Source organism: Rhinichthys klamathensis, unplaced genomic scaffold (assembly GCF_029890125.1).
Source record: "Rhinichthys klamathensis goyatoka isolate OS25496 unplaced genomic scaffold, OSU_Roscu_1.1 h1tg000123l_1, whole genome shotgun sequence".
Classification (NCBI taxonomy): Eukaryota; Metazoa; Chordata; class Actinopteri; order Cypriniformes; family Leuciscidae; genus Rhinichthys; species Rhinichthys klamathensis.
Genome location: NW_026606660.1, coordinates 7,878,727 through 7,901,508, shown reverse-complemented (window position 1 = coordinate 7,901,508; position 22,782 = coordinate 7,878,727). Strand labels below are relative to the sequence as shown.

The following is a 22,782-nucleotide window of genomic DNA, read 5'->3' as shown; positions in this document are numbered from 1 at the left end:
AGAAGAGAAGTAAACACACACACACACACACACACACACACACACACACACACACACACACACACACACACACACAAGCCAAGTAGCATTAGCACTGGGACGTCTGGCAACCAAAATGTATCACCGCCCTTCCCGACGGACTATCTTAAATTGTGAAGTAAAATTCCTTCCTTGATTTGTGTTGTTCACTCTCTTGACTTATTTAAGGGAAAAATATGATCACGGAAGTTTATGATCATGGTGATTTGTCCGCAGTGCAAATGCTGCTTGGCTTGTGTGTGTGTGTGTGTGTTTACTTCTCCTCTTCCGGCTGCATCCACCTCGGCTTCTCTTCTTCTGACATTTGGGATAGACAATTGTTACTGCTATCCCCTGTAAATGAGTGTTGTTCTCATATAATTTGCTTTTGCTAAGTGATACAGATTGGATGCGCAATAGAGAAAATTGCAAAAATTGCTGACTGTGTGTGTGTGTGTATATGTTAAGAGGTGCATGGATTTATGCTAGTATTTCAGTTCTACTCAGCCAAAATAGACAGACCAGGATGGAAAAGGGAAAGCCAAAGAAAAGCAGACCGCCATTCCTATCCAAATTTCGACATCATAAATTATCTTTTTTTATTTAGTCTAGTTAAATTCATTTCGGGCTACCAAAAGCTGTGCTTATGTAATGCTCACAGAAAGCGGTATCGTAATTTGCATCAGATCTGATGTAAAGAAGCTGTTGTTTTTTTTGTGTGTGCATCAGTATTGTGATCCATAAGCTTTATGACCTCATTTTTGGTGTGCTGTGCATGGTTTTTGGAGGCAGTGGTTCATATAGCTGTGCTGGTTTCAGCTCGGGTCATAATGTAATAGATGAGTGGTGATCCTGGATCTCTGCATTTGCTTAGCTCTGCAGGCATTGCTGGTCCATCATAGGATTACTGTTCAATCAGGATTTGACGTTTCCTGACAGTGCTACACGATATTGCCCTGCTGTATTAGATCTGTACTAGTTTCACTGGTCCACCTCTTGGAGTCCAGCAAAGACCTCCTGCTCAATGTCAGCTGGCTAGGCTTTTGAATGAAACACAGACCACCTTGACCATTGGCTTCAGGTAAGTGTGTCTGCGGCAGCACGTGTTCCTGACTTCCTGTCCAAAGGGATTTCATTGTGTTCATTATCATCAGGGACACATTTTGTGTGTGTTTGTATGTGACGTCACAAGGGGGAAGAGTGGATTTAAGCTGGCTTTATTTGGTCTGTAATCCCTCATAGCAATCTGAATGAGTAAAATGTTTGGAGTTGGAGCGGATCAGCTTCGCTGGATTATCACAAACCCCTGCCTCCCCCACACCAACCCTCCCCTTGTTAAAATTTTCCTTCCTGTCTCTCCGTTTTCTTTCTTTTTCTTTCCCTCTGTCTGTTCACGCTTGTCGCTTTGCATTGCCAGAATGGAGTAGTCAGGCAGGCTTCACCTACCAACATTATTTGTGCGAGCGCTTGGTGTCCTCTTTCCTGCTTCCATCACCACCAGCAGTATTCCCCAGATTAATTATTCACCGGTCGCCAAGCAAGAGGAGCCATTTGATAGCCAGACCTTGCCACTGTGATAGAGACGGGAGACAGAAATTACAACTGGACCTCAGGTGAAAAGCAATATCTTCTGTTTTAATTTTTTCTTCCATACTCCTTCCTTTCACCACTTGACATCAGCCTGCAACTAGGAACTTAAAGGAAAACCTCTCTCATTTTTCTTCCCTGTGAGTAAGGTATATCTATTCCTCATGTTGCTCTCCAGTAAGCAGTTGCCGATCGGCCGCTCCCAGAGCTGGGACACGCTGGGTGGGAATGAGGGTCATTGGGAGCGCAGTGACAGTGTTTACGAGCAGCAGGCCCGGATGGCTGGTCGACGCAACTCGCTGAGCTATGGAGCAGATACAGGAGGGGGATGGTACGAGCCACCGCCTGGAGTGCGTCCTCCTGACCTCGATTTGAAAAGGGAGCCAGACTCCTACCAGCAATCTCTTTACAACCAAGGTTATTTGGATCGTCCGGACCCACGTAACATAAGAAAAAGCTCCGTTCCTGAGTTGAACAGCCATTATGATCGACATTCCATGGCTAACCGTGGTTCCCTGCCACACCATGACTACTATCAGCAAGACCCAGGCATGCCACCTCGGCCAACAGACGGTTTCTATCGTGGAGAGCAACCTCATTCTCTCAATAGGTCATCAACACATTATGGAATGATGGCAGGTCCTCGGCAACTGTGGGAACAGAGTTCAGGAGGTCGGCCTGGTTCTGCTGCCCCAACACCTGGCATGCCTCCTCCCCCACCTCCAAGTTCTCATGACATGGGTCGTATTTATAGGGAAACATCCCTGCCTGGACCCCCACCTGCTACTCCTGGCACAAAAATGATGCAGGATGGGCAGCGCATTCCAAGCCGAGCACCATCTCCAGCTCGCTATATAATGGAGCCAAATTCTCCCCGTTACGGTACTGAGCCACCTGCCTCTCTCACTAGCCATTACAGTGACGTTAACGGAAGGCCGATTGATCAGCCAGCAGCCACTTGCCTGGTGGTTGATCCAGCTGCTCAAGGAATGGATGGAACTGCCCGAGGTATGGTCATGCATCTGGAAAACCCCTCACCATACACCATACAGCAGCAACAGCAAGTCCAACAACAGGCTCAACAGCAAGCGCAGCAGCAAGCGCAGCAACAAATGCAACAACAAATACAGCAGCAGCAAATGCAGCAGGTTCAGCCAGTGCAGCAAATGCAGCAAGGTCAGCAAATGCAGCAGGTTCAGCCAGTGCAGCAAATGCAGCAAGTTCAGCCAATGCAGCAAATGCAACCAGTGCAGCAAGTTCAGCAAATGCAACCAGTGCAGCAAGTTCAGCAGGTACCACAGGTTCAGCCAGTGCAGCAAGTTCCACATGTGCAACCCATGGCACCTCCAAATCCTGTCTACACTCCAGTTCCCCCTACAGCCCTTGCCCCAGTAACCACTCCTGCTCTGTTACCACAACTTCCTGCTCAGCCTTTTACTCCTGCTCCTCCTCCCACTGTCCCTCAGACCCCAGTGGCTCCTGTAGACCCTAAAAAAAATGCAGACCCTGAGTTTCTGGCATTGCTGCAAAAAGAGGGCCTCTCGGAAAGCACCATCACTTCTCTGCTGCAGCAGGGCTTTGACTCCACTGCAATGTTGGCTGTTATGGAGGAAAATGATGTGCGTTCAGTGGCCCCCAACTTGGGCCAAGCCAGGGTTCTGTCTCGTGTTGTGCTTAGTTGCAAACGACCACCTGAAATCCTTCCTGCTACCCCCCTGCATCCCAGTGCTCCAGTACGTGGCAGATCCAACAGCTTTAGCCATCGTAGTGACATTTATGCGCACCAGCCGCCACCCTTGACTCCGAGCTTGGAGTCCCAATATATGCAGCCACCCTCTACCCCAATGCAGACTGTATCTGCAAGGATGGGTGAGGGCTATAGTCGGAGACCCAGCAGTGCTCCCTCCCAGCAGCTTCTAGACCAGACCAGTGGGTATCCTGGAGCCAGGTCTGCAGGAGCATACAGTGGTTCTGTGGTTCCAGTCCAGCCTCGCCCATTATCAGGCTACAATCCGCATACTGGCTTGTCCATGTCACATATGACTGCAATGTCCCAACACGTAGGCATTCCATCACATCTGCCAGTAATGCCATCACAAATGGCAATCCACGCAATGCCACAGCCTTTGCCTGCACTGCCTGCAGTTCCGCAACCAATGACCATGCCTGCTTTGGCACCCCAGCAAGCTCCGAAGGCATACACAACCAACTATACTGTACCAATGGAGTTGTTAAAGAGGGATCGAAGCTTGGCCACGATGTCTCCCATGCCCAGTCCCCATGTAAGCCCACAAGTAATGCGCAGGGCTGGAGTGTCCTCAGACGGAGCCCTAGTACCTGTTGGTAGTGCCGGTCCAGGTCAAGGTGTGAGTCTGGCTAATCAGAAGCTCAGCCGGCGTACTGGACCTCCGGTCATTGTCTCCACTATGGCATCGCCGGACACAAGTAAATCAAAGCCCTCTTCCATTACCTTTTTCACATTCTCCTATCTTCCCCTTCTCCACCCTCTCTAGTGCTTCAGCTCCTAACTGTGTCAGAGTGAGTGTGTCTGAATCATATGATTGTAGGTTCATTGATTCAAGTTACATTTTTCCCTTTGAACTTGCACTTTTTAGAAGTGCTACACAGATGCACCTCCTTTGAAGAATAAACTGTGCTGTTTGTTTTGTTGCTGAAAAAGTAGTGAATTGAGTTGCTAATGATTTTACCAGACCATCCAGTACTGAGATATCATCTCTGTTCCTTCCTTTGCCTAATGTTGAGCAAGACTCATCTTATATCATTAAATATTATTCTTTCAGATCAAAGCTTTTGTAGCTAGTTTGGCTTTGTTTTGTTCCAGATCAGATGCAGCTTTTTTTGTACATAAAGGATTAGAAAAAAATAATAATTCCCTCATTTTTTTAATACCTTGTCATTGCAGAACCGCATACCACTGAATATTGTATTTTATCTAGCACAAGCTCATTTAAAAGTAAACTTACTTTGGACTTTCTTTTTACAATGAGTGACATAGTAATTGTGCTAGAATGTGCAAGCGTGTTTTCATTATGTTGCCTTGTGGTTCAGTGGCCTGTTAAGTTATTTGTCAGTCACATTTATGCAGTATTAGCCATTATCAGCTTCAGGGTGTCACTGAATGTTAGACTGTTTTTTTTTTATGGCTTGGAATTATATATTACATTGCTTTAATATTATTTATGTTCTCTTGTAGGCGTCTCTAAATGAATTTGGAGTGACATGTCTTATTTTTTATTCTCATGGTTTGTCTTTGCTAGTTTAAACCTCTGTCACTCTCTGCCCGTCGCTGCTGATCTGTTTGACTAAGATACTGTGAGTGAAGTGTAGCCTGTCAGTTAGTGGTAGAGCCACTTGATACATGTTTGATGTGAATTGTCACTTTGAGGTGTATATAGGCAAGATCAGAATGATGGACTGAACCAGCACAAGGGAGAGAGTGACAGTTTACGGTCTTTGCCAAGCACAATCTTGAATGGGAAATTTCAATGTGAGAAATAACTGAACATGTAGTTCATCTACAGTTGAGGGACATTATTTACACGACATTTAAGCAAAGCAATTATCATAATGCAAAAAAATAGCCTTTTCATTATTGAAAAGGCTATTTGCCAAACTGTTATTATTTGCAAAACCGTTATTAAAACCGTTATTAATACGCAAAACCATTATTTTAATTGTATTTTTTTTATGTCTTGATAGTATTTGTCAATCTGCTTTTATGTTCATTTAAATAAATAAATAAATAAACATTGTGAAACAGTCATTTAATCTGAATCTATTGCAAATTTCAGAATTTAAAGGTCCAGATGCATTACATTTAAGCGGGATTTGCTTGACTACAATGAAAATAATGTCACAAAATAAAATGAAGTCTATTTCGGATTTTTGCACTATGCAGTAAATATACAGTATGTTTTGTGGGATTCATTCACATGTTGTTGCAGGACTGATGTTGATGCACATGCATTCTTTGCAGATATTGCTAAAGACTGTAAAGGGTTATGGTGTCATATTTCTGTATTCTTGAATCCCACCTGGTGCCGCTGGTGTTAGAGACAGTTTCCAGCCCACATTGGCTGTTTCAGAACGATGACCAATGACTGCACTGAGGGGGAGGGGAGGCAGCGCAGGGAGTTTTACTTTGAGTCGAAATGGAGATTCAGTGTCAGACCCTGGCAGGAAATTAAACAACACATCACCATAGTCAGGCTAATCACATTGTGGTGATAGTAATCAGAGTGTATGGATATGATTGGAGAGCCTCTGGGGTGGGAGAGAAATGAGCAGTGATAAATATTATTAAAGGCTGACTGGTTCAGTGCCTGGTTAGCAAGCAGCTTCAGTAGGGTTGGGCAGTATGGCCAAAATCTGGGGAGATGTTATTATATTCAAGGATTGACATCAATTCTTTTGCTCACCAGCCACTGTGGCTAGTGGTTTTCCAAAGTTACTAGCCACTCAGCATTTTCACTGGCCATAATTTTGACATTGATGACATGGGGATAATCTGCCATATAGATTTTTTACTGCTGCTTCAAGACCTGATTCACGGATCCATTACTCATGCATTTTATGTGTAACTGTTTATGTTCATTTAAAACATCTGACTGTGTTTACGTGTATACTCACCAAGACCAGCATTTTGACATTATTTTGTGTGTATTCGACTGTTTATGCGCAATAAGCAGCAAAAAAGACCTCAATTTAGTACTGAGAGACGGCTTTATGTGCGCGCACTTTGGGCGTGAGAACAAAATCTGCGGGAATGAGTAAAATTATGAGCAATCCCATGCCAAAATCCAAGCCCTGTAACACCAACAATATTCATCTGAAGCAAATGAAACGAGTGAGTGAAGGGAGGCGGGTTATCTCTGTCGGAGAGATGAGAAAGCGAGAAAGCGTGGTATTCTGTGGAAAATGTATATTGGAAGCGTTTCAAATATTTCAGTGTCGATGTATCAAAAAATTTATATTTTTCTATTGACACCTCTACATTGCACATTTAAAAGACTTCAGTTGAAAAAATGCATATATTATATATAAAATCCAACCAGTCTAAATGGCTAGTAGGAGTGACTGCGTTACACACCACTGCTGAAATACACCCGCATTTGGCGGGTGTTATATGTTAGATATAGCCTGGGGAAAACCCAGACAACTTCCGGCAAATTTAGATTTGCTCTGAAAGTTAGTCTGGCAAAGAGCTCATTCAAGCCCATCTCCAATCCGTCGAAATCGCGGCACCAATCAGAAACGTTGGGGCGGGCTTTACACGATGACGACAGTGCTGGGATTTTGAAGCAGATTTTGTAGCCTACATTACAAAGATGGATGCCGCCGTCGAACATCACTCGTTCGAATCAGCTATCGCGTGTGTTTTAAGCGATTTGAACGTTTACTTTTTGTTAAAAACCGAGCAAAGAACAACACTCGGAGATGTTTCTCCTCCGCTCTGCATACGTCATCTCCTTCATCGCTCTGATTGGGTTTAGGTCTATCCGCGACGTCCGTTGGTGACGCCCTCTGGAAATGATTTGTCTATGACGCTTTGCCAGACCATAACTCAGTTAAAACTGAGAATGGTCTGGTTTTAACCAGGCTATGTTAGATAACCATTATTAAGCTATTTTTTGGGATAATCCAGTGAAATAAAAACTTGGCTGATCTACTACATTATAGCGCACATGTGTTTTTTTGGTATCCATGGGCAAGTCAGTTGTTGGAGGACTGGTTGACCATCCCTAGAATAGAGGACAGATAGCATCATAATCTTTTAACTCTTCTTTTTACGACAGTCTCTAATCCACGGCTTCCTGTCTATCTCATGCATCCTCTCGTTTCGTTTCTCTTTGAAAGGCTTCCATTTTCCCTTTGTGTCTTTTTGCCTCCCTTTGCTTCTGTTACACCTCTGCCGTCTCACTTGAGTTAATGGGTTTAGCTGGCTTTCGTTCCATGTAATGAAACCATTTCTACAGTGCCCCAGTCATCTCTGACTCCAGATGTTTCAGGTTGGATAGAGTCAGAGTACATTGCTCTTGTCCTAAACATCTGTGAAAACCCCCAGTGGGCAAGCGGTCTGGAGCAGAATATGAGCGCTTCTCTTATGCACAACAAAGTCATTTGCATGTGGGTGATGGTTGTTTGTTTAGCCAGTAATTTCGTCTGCTAATGGAAAGGCTGTAGACTGTGGGCTCGCAGGGTATTCCTTAATTGTGTGTTGCTAGGTGACCTGTTTTTGGTAGCAACGACTGCTCTGATTTTTTTATTATAATTATTATTATTGTGCTCTCTCTTTTAGAAAGCATGCACATACACCATAATGTATCGTTCCTTACGGTCTAATACATCTCAATGAACTGATCTGAAAAGAGCCTGCTTCCTTATTCCTTTACCATATATGGTCATTCCAAATGCCCCCAAAGACTAATTGCGTCTATATATGGACATGCTGGGGCGACCCTGGCAAAAGACCTTCCTTTCTAGTAAGAAGGGATTATGTAGCCATGGCGATGGGTGTCACGGTCAGACCATATGACAGTGTTCCAGGTCAGGTGTGTCCATATGTTTGCGTATTGTTGTTTGTGCTTTTTTTTTGTATCTGGTGTATTATTCGATATTGATTCTTGATTCTTTTGAAGTTCTTTTTTGAACAAGAGCTCTTAGGACTGAGGCGTTTTGAGTGATCATCCTGTAGTCTGGGATAAGCCGCTCCTGGTCATGGATCAGAAGTGTTACGCTGAAAGGACGCTTCATGGTACGCTTTACTCTAGTGTAGGCTGTTAAGTTGAATTATTTAATTCTAGGCCACGGTGTTTCTTTATAGTCGCAGTAAGTGTTTATGCTAGTGCATGCTAGATTCTGTGTAATGAAATGTTGAGCCATCTTTGAGAGTCACTTTGTCATCGGCTTGACAATTAGCATGTGATTTGTTTTCAGTCTCTGAAAGAGAATCAACATAATTTCTTCTTTTTTCCCCCAGTGTAAACTAGGTGATGAGATGGTAGATTGAAGGAAATGATCAATCACAATTTAGTATGCAAATATTGTAGTGCTGTTACCACTTTTTTTTGTTTACATTTTGAATGGTCTTTAAACATGAGTCTAGCTCGGTATAACTATAAATAGATGGCACATTTAAGGCTAAAAGGACCAAAAGTTTTAATGAACACTGTGAATTTCATTTTTACTGTTTAAGCTTTTTTTTTTTAAACATGTATAATGATATTACTAAGGTTTACTTGAGTAGCTTTTTGCATATTTTGGTAGACTGATATAGAAATTATTTAGTACCATGGTATTTATCAAATTGTGGTATTTTGCCATATGGTGTATAAAATGTTAAGCAGCAAAAACTATTTTCAACATTGATAATAATCAGAAATGTTCCTTGAGCAGCAAATCGGCATATTAAAATGATTTCTGAAGGATCACGTGACACTGAAGACTGGAGTAATGATGCTGAAAATACAACTTTGCATCACAGGAATAAATTACATTTTTATATTTATTAGAAATGGAAAACAATTATTTTAGATTTTCTATTTATTTTATTTTTGATTAAATAAATGCAGCCCTGGCGATGATAATGGACTTCTTTCAAAAACGTGTGTGTGTGTGTGTGTATATTGTATTCAGTTAAATTCAAATAATCTGAAGTGGCCAAATATCAGTTTATGAATCGCCCTGTTGCTCATGGTATCTGAATTTTTTTTATAAAAATTATATAAATTATTCTCTTTTTATAGTTGCTGAACAAAAAAGGGATTTAACTGGATTTTTGACATCTTGATGTCTGGTAAAGTTTTGTTCATATTACTGGTTTATTTAGTCTTGGCAAGACTGTCCAAGAGAATAAAGGTGGTTGCTTCAACATAAAAAAGACTTGTATGCAGTCGGAGACCATTAATCTGTAGGAATTTGATCAGACTCTAATGGAAATTTGGAGGAAAATCAACATGGAGTTGGGCAAAGAGAGGAAATAATGAATGAGAATTGGGGGGCAAAAGACACTCAAAACCAAAAGTCATTTCAGTGCCCTTTTCTCCAACTCAGCATATTCATTTAATGAGGGTTTTTTAGAAATGAAAAGAGAAGACTGAGAGAGGGAATGAAAGAAAAGAGATTAGAGAGGTAAAATCCCACTAGCCATCTGTGCAGGACGGGCCCAGTGGGAAAGGACGGGGTGGGGGGTTTGGGGTTAGCGGTCTCCATCAGAACATAATCCTGCAGAAATGAATGAATGCGTGTACTGTAATCCCTGTCTGCAGTAGGACAACTCATCTGACCTATCTCTGACGTTTACATCTCTCCCACGTGGCATATTAGCATTAAAGAATCAGAAATTGGTGCGATATTGGTTTGTTTGAACGTATGAATAATCAATTTGCCCTGGTGCAGTGTGTAGACGACGAGAGCTGTATGTAAACAACTAGCGTCTGATATTTCTTCATAAAATGTTAAACAACTTGTGAATGTGAATCACTTATGCTGTTGCTTTGGATAACAACATTTGCTAGGCCTACTTGTAAATGTATACCACACATTGCATGTATGCAGTTTGTTGCAATTTGTCAACGTACTTCTTGCATGTTCAATCTGGCCCTTCCTGTGTGCGTATACTAAATGTTTGCACAAAGTCACAGAGACCAAACGTTGAATGAACAAATGAGTCATGAAAAATGTCATGCTAGTGTTCGGCAATAATGATGTGCTGATGGAGAAAGAGATTCAGGCCAGTTAACATAACGATCACTTGCTCTATTTGGCCAGTGCTGCATTGCCATTGTTTTTATGCATTGCTAATTTAAACATTTGGTTTGCCAATACACTACATTACATTGTTTGCATTGTTGTTGAAATTGCAAGAAAGATTCCCTGATAGTCTTTGAAGCATTAGTTATTGTCAATGCCAGCCATTGTCTTCCAATTGTTTATGAATTAATTGCTCCTATAGCTGTATAATTTCCAGTATTGTTATGTATGTGTGTGTGTGTACAATATATATATATATATATAATTTAATTATTCATATATTATAATATATACATTTATTTATTATCAAGTTATAAATGTAATAAATGGAAATATCATGTTCTAAAGCATAAAAGTTATTATAAATATTATTAAGATCTAAAATTATTGCTATATGATATTATTATTTATTATATTATCAATACAATTATTTAGATATTATGTTACATTAATACATTTATTATACATTAAAAACATGTTCTGAAGCATTAAAAGTAACTAAATTACATAATTTTATAATTCAATGTATTTTTATTTAAAATTCAATTTTTTTTTATATTTATAAATTAAATACAATTATATTATAATTATATATTATGTTAATAATGAATATGTAAATGCTTCAAATATATAATTTTTGTAGTGTGGTCTGAAAATATTGGGATGGCAAAGTATTCTGTAAATGTGAACAGACACTGCATGATACCACAAGAGTTTAGAAACAGAGACTTGTACAATGCAATTGAGATGGGTATCTTTGTAAAGAATGAGAGAACATGTGGATGACTACAGAAGAGAACCCTTGTTCACAATATTCTTTGTGTGTGTGTGTGTGTGTGTGTGTGTGTGTGTGTGTGTGTGTGTGTGTGTGTGTGTGTGTGTGTGTGTGTGTGTGTGTGTGTGTGTGTGTGTGTGTGTGTGTGTGTGTGTGTGTGTGTGTGTGTGTGTGTGTGTGTGTGTGTGTGTGTGTGTGTGTGTGTGTGTGTGTGTGTGTGTGTGTGTGTGTGTGTGTGTGTGTGTGTGTGTGTGTGTGTGTGTGTGTGTGTGTGTGTGTGTGTTTGAGAGAGAGTCAGTGTGAGATAGCAAACAGGTCCCGGTGAATTATTCATTGTGACAAAATGAAAAGGTCACAGAGATTGAGTTTCCTTCGTAGATGGAGAGGCAGATCTCTGTATGGACACAGACACAAGCAGATGCAGATATTGGAAGGACCAGAAATTGTTTAGCACTTCAATTCAATGCAAACTATGCATGACTAAAGACATGAAAGAATCGTCTGATGTATGAATGTCTATATACCTGCAAGGACAGACTTGTATTTGTACAAACATCTGCTCAAAGACACTTGTTCAAGTCATTGTGTAATGATGTTTGCAGCCTGTTTTGCTTCCGTAATGTGATGTCTTAACTAATGAAATGAAATGTTGGGTGGGTCTTGATTTTATCCGTCGGGAAATGATTGGATTGTGAAAAGTGGGCGTTGCATATTATCAGAACAGTGACCGTTTTGTGGTTGAAGGGGAGGAGTTGAACAGGAGCGACTGGTGACAGTAACATGCATCTTTCACGTGCATCATGCTTTCCAATTTTAAAAAAAAATTTTTTTACACTTTAACCATGTGAGTGTGTTTGTTTGTGCACGTGTGTGTGCTTTTGCTGTAACTCTTTCCCTAATGTTAAGCACTATCACCTCATAAAGAGCCTCTTGTCTCTAGTGTAACAAAACACAGCTGTGTGTGTGTGTGTGTGTGTGTGTGTGTGTGTGTGTGTGTGTGTGTGTGTGTGTGTGTGTGCGTGCGCATGCGTGCACATTGTAAACCTCTCATTCCCTGGTCCAATCTCTCGTTCAGAAGGCCAGATGGCTTCTGTCATATAGAGAACTAACAGAATGAGGGAGCGAGAGAATGTGAAACTAATGAATAGAGGGAAAAAAAGTATTTTGGGGAACGAAACGGAGTGAGAGATCACATCTGCTGTGAGTGTGTTCCCTTCAGGAGTGTAAGAATGAAGACTGAACACTGGGCTAATTATCTGTGTTAACGTGTTGTTTGTTTTCTCTTGTCTGGTCACCACAGCAGGTTTACTTACACAGCACTCTTAAGTGATAGTAGAGATTTCATGTCATTGTTTAATAATGTAGGCTACGTAAGGTGAAGGGTGTCGTTTCCGCAGCACCAAATGAAATTGCATTCTAAGTTTTGGCTGGGAGAAGTTTGTCTGAACAATTAAGGCTGGAAGAATGTACAAAACTTGTTTGAAAATGGTCATATTTTGCAATTCGGTTTTGTTTTGCACAGAAGTGACGCATTTCACTCTTAAATCAAAAAAGTATTCGAAAGGATTTAAAGAAGTCATATTGATGAAGCCACTGCATTTTGTGGTGAGAAAATCAAATGTTTTTTTCTGATATCAATTGTATTTATTTATTTATTTGATGTGTTTGTTTGTAGGACTGCACAGTTTCACCAAAAATGTTATATATATATATTAATATGTATGGGGGGGAAAGTGTGTTTTATATATGTGTATATATATATATATATATATATATAATTTCTTTTTTCCCCTATTCATATATATATACGGTATATATATATAACATTTTTGATGAAACTGTGCCGCCCTACAAACAAACACATCAAATAAATAAATACAATTGTTATCAGAAAAATCATTATTTTATATTTTATATATATATAAATATTTAACAAATGAAGAAATATTGGAGTATTTCAATGTAAAATAAAAAAATATTTAAGGAAAAATTAGCGACAATTTTGTTTTACAGTACAATTTCTTCATTTTAAAACGTTAAACCATCAAGCTTTGTTGAGTGCCACAGTGTCAAGTGCCAAGCTTCAACTCACTGCGCTTATATTTATTTCATTAAATTGTAGCCTTTGGAATTTGATAATCGCCCTAAGCCATATTGTAATTTCGGTTTGATTTTGATTCATTGTGCCGCCCTACCATATTCATGCTTTTGTATTTTTCCCCTGAAGTCCACTTATGAGGTCAGTCAAGGTTTCATGCCCCAAAAGCAGAGATAATTTAGTTTTTCATGCCACCCTCTCTCAGATGCTTTTAAAGCACCCCATAGGAAACGGGCTGTTTTTGCTACTTTGCCTGTAAAGCATTATTTAAATTACCTCTGTTATGATTGGCTAACTGGTGTACTTCATACTCTCAATCATCAAGGTGTGGCAAGTTGCTGAATACTAATCGGTAACGATATGTAAATGAGGGTGGTCACGTGTTAATGAGCTCATCAAAACCACAGATTCGTTTTTTATAAATGTTCAGTTTGAACTGGAGGAAGCTTTGTGTTGAGAATATAACAGTATGTCTGTCTGTGTGTGTACACTGTTTTCTGTGGTATGTCCCTTGTAAGGCTGATATTGTGTTATCTCAAACTAATTGTGCTGATCTGGTTCCTCTGGCCAGCTGTGTGTTATATGACCCTCCACTCATGTGGTGACTGTTCAATTCCTTTCTCGGTGTGTATTTTCTGAAAAGTGAAGCGAATGTCTTGACTTTCACTGGAAATCCTGTTAAGTGCTTTGGGACGGTGTGTATTGGCCACTGTGACAGTGTGTTCATATGGACTTAAGTAGCTTAAAATCACTTATTCAACTGTACACAACATGAGCAGCTACACATCTGTGTTGTGTCTGTCTGCACAATCCAGTGTACAATGACCCTTCCTTTCAGTCATTCTTCTTCATTTAGAGTTGATGTTCATTAATACGTTTTTTCATTTGTTGGTATATTTGTTGGTTCAAAACATTAATTTGATATTCTTTTCATTGTTTCGGTCTTGGTTCATTCATTCATTCATTCATGGACAGTAGTTTGTTCATGTTTGCTTTTTATTGTTTGTTTTTTATTTGGGTCTTCTTAGTTCTTTCATTCATTCATTCATTGTTTGGTCATTATTATGTTCTTGTTTTCTTTTTATATTTTGTTCTTTTGTTTGGGTCTTAGTTCTTTCATTCATTCATTGTTTGGTCATTAGTTTGTTGTTGTTTTCTTTTTATAGTTTTTTCGAGTCTTAGTTCGTTCGTTCGTTCGTTCATTCATTCGTCCATTCGTTCATTCATTCGTCCATTCATTCATTCATTCGTTCATTCATTCGTCCGTTCATTCATTCATTCGTCCGTTCATTCATTCATTCGTCCATTCGTTCATTCATTCATTCATTCGTCCGTTCATTCATTCATTCGTCCATTCATTCATTCGTCCATTCATTCATTCATTCGTCCATTCATTCATTCATTCGTCCGTTCATTCATTCATTCGTCCGTTCATTCATTCATTCGTCCGTTCATTCATTCATTCGTCCATTCATTCACTCATTCGTCCATTCATTCATTCATTCGTCCATTCATTCACTCATTCGTCCATTCATTCATTCATTCGTCCATTCATTCATTCATTCGTCCATTCATTCATTCATTGGTCCATTCATTCACTGATTCGTCCATTCATTCATTCATTCATTCATTCATTCATTCGTCCATTCATTCATTCATTCATTCATTCATTCATTCGTCCATTCATTCATTCATTCATTCATTCGTCCATTCATTCATTCGTCCATTCATTCATTGTTTGTTCATGTTTTCTTTTTATAATTTGTTCTTTTGTTTTGGGTCTTAGTTCGTTCATTCATCCATTGTTTGATCATTAGTTTGTTCTTGTTTTCTTTTTATAGTTTGTTCAGGTCTTAGTTCATTCATTCATTCATTCATTCATTTTTTGGTCATTAGTTTGTTTTTTGCAATGATGCTTTTTCTTTAATTATATTATTCAAATTTATGTCTGTTTTTTCTTTCATTAATTTGACGTTTGTTCATTCATTCATACATTCATTTCATTTTCGTTCATTAGTTTGTTGTCAGTGTCATTTTCTTTGATTTATTAGTTTGTTTGTTTGTTGAGGTCTTTGGTTTGTTCAGTTGTTTGTTTTTTGTCTTTGGTTGTTGAATCATTTGTTTGTTCAAACATTATTGTTTATTCATTGTCATTCAATCATTTCTTGTTTATTTTTTGGTCCTTCAGTTTTTTTCCCCCCATTCATTTATTTGTTTAATTTGTTTGTGTATTATGTATTTTCTTTAATTAGTCCATTTATTTTATTACTTTGTTCTTTCATTTGTTCTTTTGTTTGTTTTTCATTTGTTAGTTTGGTAGTTTGTTTGTTTATTTGACAGGTTTTCTTCAACCCTTCATTTTGCTTTTCACAAAGCACACACACACACACACACATACACACACACACGCACACACCACACACACACACATTAGTGTTCACATTACATAAGCCAAATAAATACCATTTTAACAGAATTAAGTGACTGTAATTTTTGAGCATAGAGGGAGGCTGAATAAAAGAGAGGTAGAAAGAGTAAGAGAAAATAAAAGAAAGAAAGGCTAAGCAGATTTGAGTGGAAGGGAGAGGCTGGCAGTCTCTAACCACTGTGGTCTCCAAATCATAAATTTGAGAGCAAGGGAGTGCGGTTGAGAAAAAAAAAGGAGTGGGTCGAAAAAAAGAGCAACAGAAGGGGGAGTGATTGGAAGCGTGAGGAGTGGAACGGCACAACTCGTTTGCACTGGCACTCGTGTGGGAATTTTTGACCCTCTCCCTCTTTCCGTGACTCTCCTCGACTCGGCCAGGCGTAATTATTCCTCTCCTTTTTAACCTTGAGAGGTCTGTTCTAAAATGAGACGAGAGGGGGGGGGATGAAAACGGCAATCAAGATGGACAAGCCGAGAGTGAGAGGCTAGAACGAGGGATGAAAACAACAGGCTCTTCTGTCCGTCTCTGAACGCTTTCCTTCCTGACCGAAGAAGAGCAGATATCTCCGCTTACCCACATATGGGGGAGTGAGCGAGCGACAGACAGGCAGCGAGAGGAGGGATACCCCCAGGACACAATCACAGGAGAACGCTTTTTCTCTGCCGCCTCCCTCCATTTTTATTTCTCCCCTGTTTTTTGGGCTGCTCTTCATGGGAGGAATGTGGAGGCAGCATTTTCCAGGCAAGACGCATGTTTCTGAAATTGGCCAAAATCAAAAGTGTGTGTTGTGTGGTGTGTGTGTGTGTGTGTGTGTGTGTGCGCGCGTATGCACGGTACTTGCTTTTTGATGGTGTCACAAGCGCATGTCTTGGCTGCTGTCTGTGACACATCTGCAAACTAGTTCGGCATGTGTGTGCACAGTGCATTGTGTTCCCGACTCCTTATCGTTAGTGAGTGTGTGTGTGCGTTTGCCAACCAAATCCCTGGCTAATAGATCAGGAGGGGTGGAGAGAAGAAAAAGTGACGCAGCACAGATACACTCTTATTAGACACTCATGCACCTGGTTTATTTCAGGACCTGGACGGTCATTCAGTGATCTGACCATTTTAACTCCTTTCCTGCAAGTGTCTATTAGCTTTGAGGCAAAAAGTGTTTTTTTGTGTGTGTGTGTGTTTGTGTGACGGTGAGAGATGAGGTTGCTTGGTAACCATAAGCAGCAGTTGACAGTGAGGTGAGGCACTTGGCTGCCAGGTTTTTTTTTAAATCCAAGATTGCTTGTAACACACACACACGTACACGTACACGTACACACTTATTAAAATCACAGCGGCACACCTAAGCAAGAAGTGTGGAAACTCACACATACGGTGTGATATACACACTGCCATATTTAACACACACACACACACACACAAGCGCACAGATCCACGTCAACGCAACTCCATGGAAAAATCTCCTCATTTCCTTTTGTTTTTACAGACTTTTATTGTTCATGGGATTTCAAAGAGAGTATTACATTTCTCTCTCTCTCTCGCTCGCTCTCTCGCTCATATTAGTTTCACATACATTAAAGTAATAGTTCACCCAAAACTAGAAATGTCATTATTTATTCACCTTCGCAACGTTACTTTGATTTTATTTAATTTCTTCTGTTGAACATAAATGGAGATGTTTGGTAAAATGTTCACCATCATATACTTTTCCAAAAAGGTCTGCACTAATTGTAAATATTCACATTTATTACGATGGCTTCGTGTGATAATCACGTGTGAATGAACGTGATTATCTTTGGTTCCCTTCCTCTGTAGATCTCAAATGAATTTTATACTTTCCGCATCAATGATTGGTCACATGACATGCAAGAACCAAAAAATATAGTACTTAGTATTTCTGTCTTGTTTTCCAATACAAATATTTGAACATTCTTGAATCTAGAAACGGTTACGTGAGAAGCAAAAGTCTTGTTTCCTGAAACATTTTAATTAAGCGAGTTAAAACAAGAAATATGCTGGTGAGGTAATAAAAATAAACTAATTTCAAAGGGAGAACTGGATTATTTTTCTCATCCCATGGGCAGATATATTATAATTATATATAAAATGTTTAGATATTTGTAATGGAAAACAAGACGAAAAATACAGAGTAAGAAAATCATTCTTTGCACTGTTGATATTACGATGCGCCATATTTGAAAGTATGTGATCGCAAATTCAAGATTCAAACGCTTTCTTCAAAAGCGGAAGAAAATAATATATTTTAAATGACTTATGAACCACATGAACTACATTTTATGATGCTCTTGTTTGTCATATTTGCAGCTTGATGGTCACCATATGTTTACATTGGATGAAAAAACAATGTTAAAATTCTTAGAAATATTACTGTGTTTCAAGGAAGAGAGAAAGTCATATTGGTTTTGAAACAACATGAGGGATATGCAAAAGATTTTCATTTTTTTTAGGTGAATGATCCCTGCTCGGAGAAAACTTCAAAGACTGAGAGAAATTGTGATGGCAAGTCAAATAAAAAGCCTCACATCTCTGAAATCGATGTTTTGTCGGGATCTTTTGTGCACTATGATCATCAGAGTAAATGTGGAGAATGGCTGAAGGGTAGGGCTGAGATTTTCCCCAGCTGCTCTCTGATTGGATAATTCCCCATTCTGGCCTCTGATTGGATAATGGCCGTGTACTGCTGTACTGCTCGGACTCTGTTTGTTTAAAAATCACCGAGTTTAAGTTTGCCTTCACTGTTCATGTCCAAAAAAGCTTTTAGAGCAGGCTGTCTGAGCTCTGAAATTGTTTATGGGTTGGAAAATGAACAGTCGGCACGGTTTCGTGAACATTGATTGGTCGAGCACCTACATGAAGGGGATTGTGTGTGTGTGTGTGTGTGTGTGTGTGAGAGAGCCCCATCAGTCTGTCCTTCCCCCTCTGGTTTCTCCCGCTCTGATGTAGTGATGGCTCCACCATGTCATTTGTGTTTCTGTTTGATGTGTCCACTGCTCATTTAAAGCGTGCCAAACCCCTGATCTCCCGCATCCACTCCGTTTCCCTCGGAGAGACCCAACGCTGCCTTAATATCTCCCACACAATTATTTTTTAATAATACCGTGGTAAATAATTCTCATTTGAAGTCCTTTTTAAATGGATGGTGGAGAGTGAAAAGAGAGAAACAAGAGAACAAGATGTTTCCCCCAAAGGCTATTAAATAAAATGTATTCATAACTCTGCCCAAATGCTGCAATCTCCATGACAACAAGACACATGGCGGGAGGGTGATTGGGAAGTTGACGTTCCTCTCTGTGTTTGGCAGGTATAAGGCCTCAGATCATGAACGGCCCGATGCACCCTCGGCCGCTGGTCGCTCTGCTGGACGGGAGGGACTGTACCGTAGAGATGCCCATCCTGAAGGATTTGGCCACGGTGGCGTTCTGTGATGCGCAGTCAACGCAGGAGATCCATGAGAAGGTCTGTTTGCCCTATTTCCTTTCAACCTTCCTTTCTTCCTTTCTTCCTTCCCTATTTTTTTTTCCTTCCTTCCCTCCTTTTAACCTTCCTTCCTTCCCTCCTTTTAACCTTCCTTCCTTCCCTATTTTTCCTTCTTTCCTTCCCTCCTTTCAACCAACCTTCCTTCCCTCCCTCTTTTTAACCTTCCATTCTTCTTTCCCTATTTTCCTTCCTTCCTTTCATCCTTCCTTTCATCCTTCCTTCCTTCCTTCCTTCCCTATTTTTCCTACCTTCCTTCCCTCCTTTTAACCTTCCTTCCTTCCCTATTTTTCCTACCTTCCTTCCCTCCTTTTAACCTTCCTTCCTTCCCTATTTTTCCTTCCTTCCCTCCTTTTAGCCTTCCTTCCTTCCCTATTTTTCCTTTTTCCTTCCCTCCTTTCAACCAACCTTCCTTTCCTCCCTCTTTTTAACCTTCCGTTCTTCTTTCCCTATTTTCCTTCCTTCCTTCCCTCCATTTAACCTTCCATTCTTTCTTCCCTATTTTCCTTCCTTCCTTCTTTCCCTCCCTCCTTTTAACCTTCCGTTCTTTCTTCCCTATTTTCCTTCCTTCCTTCCTTCCTTTCAACCTTCCTCCTTTCCTTCCTTCCCATTTTTTTCTTTCCATCGTTCCTTCATTCCAACCTTCCTTCTTCCCTTCCCTTCCTTTCCTCTTTTTCCTTCTTCCCTCCCTTCCCTATTTTTCCTTCCTTCCATCCCTCCTTTCAACCTTCCTTCCTTCCTTCCCTCCGAACTTCCGAGGAACCAAATCATTTTAACCAAACAGATTTTGCTGCTTTTATGTACCCAAAATATTCATCTTGTTGAAAATAATGAAGGCTTTTTTTGTTTGTTTTTCACATTTAATTTTTTTTTTTATATTTAATAATTGTCCTTTAATAACAATAAATATCAATTTTATATTTCATTTAACTTAAAAATTGTATATGTAAAATGAATAATTATGAGTGATGACACAAGCTACTTGTTTTGAATTGGTTCACTGAAAAAAATGTTTGCTGCTGATGTTTAAATCAGACAATAAATAAATACATAACAAATATACAGTATAACATGTTTTATTGCATTGTTTTCACTGACTGCATGTCAGTTGTTTTCACAAACTCCTATGATTCACTTTATTTTAATGAATTGATAGAAGACCCACAAATGCACAAGCTATTAAATCAGTTTGAATCAGTCAACAAATTACTTAGTGAATCTGTTACTGACTGACTCACTCACTGACTGGATGTGACAATGTGCTGTCAAAGATTTTGTTGTAATAAATTGTATGCTTGTTTTTTATAAAAAAAGAACATTCAAATATTTTCATAAAAAAGATTTGTTTAGTATGTACAATATGCATGCATAGTAAACAAAAGCAGAATTCTGCCGGAAACACTAGTTCATTTAAAAACACACAGGCTGTGATTCATTTTATAGTGACCCAATTATCAGACCCAGTTACGAAGGTGTAGAATTTCATTGCATTGAATTGAATTACCCTGTTAAGTTTAATATTATGTTTTATAGGGGCAGTCGTGGCCTAACGGTTAGAGTCAGACTGGTAACCCGAAGGTCACAGGTTCGATTCTCAATACCGACAGGAAATGACAGAGGTGCCCTTGAGCAAGGCATCTAACCCCAAATCACTCCCCGGGCGCCACAGCAAAATGGCTGCCCACTGCTCCGGGTGTGTGTGTCCATGGCTTGCAGTGTGTGTGTGTGTGTGTGTGTTCACTACTCACTGCTCCTAATGTGTGTATGCACTAACTTGGATCGGTTAAATGCAGAGGACAAATTCAAAGTATTGGTTACCATACCTGGCCGTCACGTCACTTCAATTTTTGCTATTTGATTCAGAATATGGTTTTGTAAAGAGTAAAAAACAAATAATTATCAAACTGGGAGGAAATGCATTAAATGACATGTACACGAACATGGCAAACTCATCATGAGAAATGCATTACACCCACATACTCCTCCCAGGCCCAGGATGCTACAAAGAAATGATTTATGTGTGCTTAATAAACATCCCCCAGTTTTGTGCCCTGATGTTTATAGTGTGGTGTAAATGTGTCTCTGGCAGGTGTTGAACGAGGCGGTGGGGGCGATGATGTACCACACCATTACTCTGACCAGAGAAGATCTGGAGAAATTTAAAGCCCTCCGAATCATAATCCGCATCGGTAGTGGATATGACAATATCGACATTAAAGCGGCTGGAGAGATGGGTAAGAGCATTGGGCGACAAATGCTAAGACATGTTTCCTGCTCACGACTTTTGGTCTTAATAGACATTGGTAGAATAAGAAGTTGATACCTGACATACAAATGTAGATTTGCCCCATTATTATTATTTTATCTAGATAATGAGAATAATAAGAATAAAAACGTTATCTAAAAATCACATGGACTATGTGACAACACTGTCTTTGTGTTGCTTTCAACAGCTTTCTGGACAATAATATACACCTGAAAAATGAGCAGTGGGAAACTTAAAACATTGATAATATTGTGAAAAGCTGGAGCAAATGAAATGTAGAATGCATAAAGATGTTGAGTTTATATAGTGTGATACTTGGCATCACAGAGAACACACGTCTGACATCGAATACTGCTCAGCTGAGAATCTAGGTTCAATCTTTGTTCAGAAAAACAAAGTTCTCTCCATGTAGTGAGGAAAAGTTGGATGAAGTCTTTCAGAGACAGAAGAAGGTATAGAAGGACTAATTGTTCCTCTGGGACAGACAGTTTATATGGTTAGAGTTAAAGAAAGAAGGTGTTCTGGCTGGATAATGATCTCCATTTCTCCTTTTAATGATGGCTGGAGAAACTTACAGGTCAAATCCATGAACGGATAGAAGACAGGATCAGGGTTAAATTGACTATCAGTATGAATGGACCATCTGAGGCATTGTCTTGTTTATTGAATGTTCAGATATGTAAATATCAACCTTTCTATGAATCAGACTGAGCATTTGTGCATGTCTGCAGGTATTGCAGTGTGTAATATCCCATCAGCCGCTGTGGAGGAGACGGCAGACTCCACGCTTTGCCACATCCTGAACCTGTACAGGAGGAACACGTGGCTGTACCAGGCCATGCGGGAGGGCACACGGGTCCAGAGCGTGGAGCAGATCCGAGAGGTGGCGTCAGGGGCCGCCCGCATCAGAGGGGAAACACTCGGACTTATTGGCTTTGGTGAGAGACAGAAACGGAGAAACACTTCATCAACAAACATAAGAACATTACACAATTGTGTTAAGCATTATAATAATGCTGGTTAATGCCATTAAGTTTAATTTATTTACATTAGTTGTTTGTTCTGTATTATACATTGAAATACACATTTGAGATATAAGTCGCTTTGGATAAAAGCATATATATGCATTTATATGTATGCACTATTTAACATTTTACATCAATTTTCAGTCATAAATTGAAGTATGAGAATTATGTAGTGATTAAAACATAAAGTGAATAAAAATCATAATTTTTTTTTTTAAAAAAGTACAATTTTAGTATTGAAATTCTTAGGTAAGCACAATCTAACCTTAACCCTTATAAGACTAAATTCAAGCATTTAACTAAAAAATATAATATTATAATAAATA

General features: G+C 39.6%; 1 protein-coding gene across 12 annotated transcripts in view; it reads left to right on the top strand.

The window, feature by feature from the left end:
- The window catches only part of ctbp2a (C-terminal binding protein 2a), a 50,387-nt gene that overhangs the window by 19,211 nt on the left and 8,394 nt on the right, over positions 1–22,782 (top strand). For 5 of the 12 annotated variants that reach the window (XM_056256069.1, XM_056256068.1, XM_056256072.1 and 2 more), the window contains 3 exons: positions 18,993–19,147; positions 21,255–21,399; positions 22,163–22,369. In XM_056256069.1, coding sequence (XP_056112044.1) covers positions 18,993–19,147; positions 21,255–21,399; positions 22,163–22,369 — 507 coding nt within the window. Of the gene's footprint in view, positions 1–1,287; positions 4,051–8,278; positions 8,381–15,912; positions 16,418–18,992; positions 19,148–21,254; positions 21,400–22,162; positions 22,370–22,782 lie in introns of those variants that run through there. The other 7 variants (XM_056256064.1, XM_056256065.1, XM_056256067.1 and 4 more) reach the window with 6 other exon arrangements.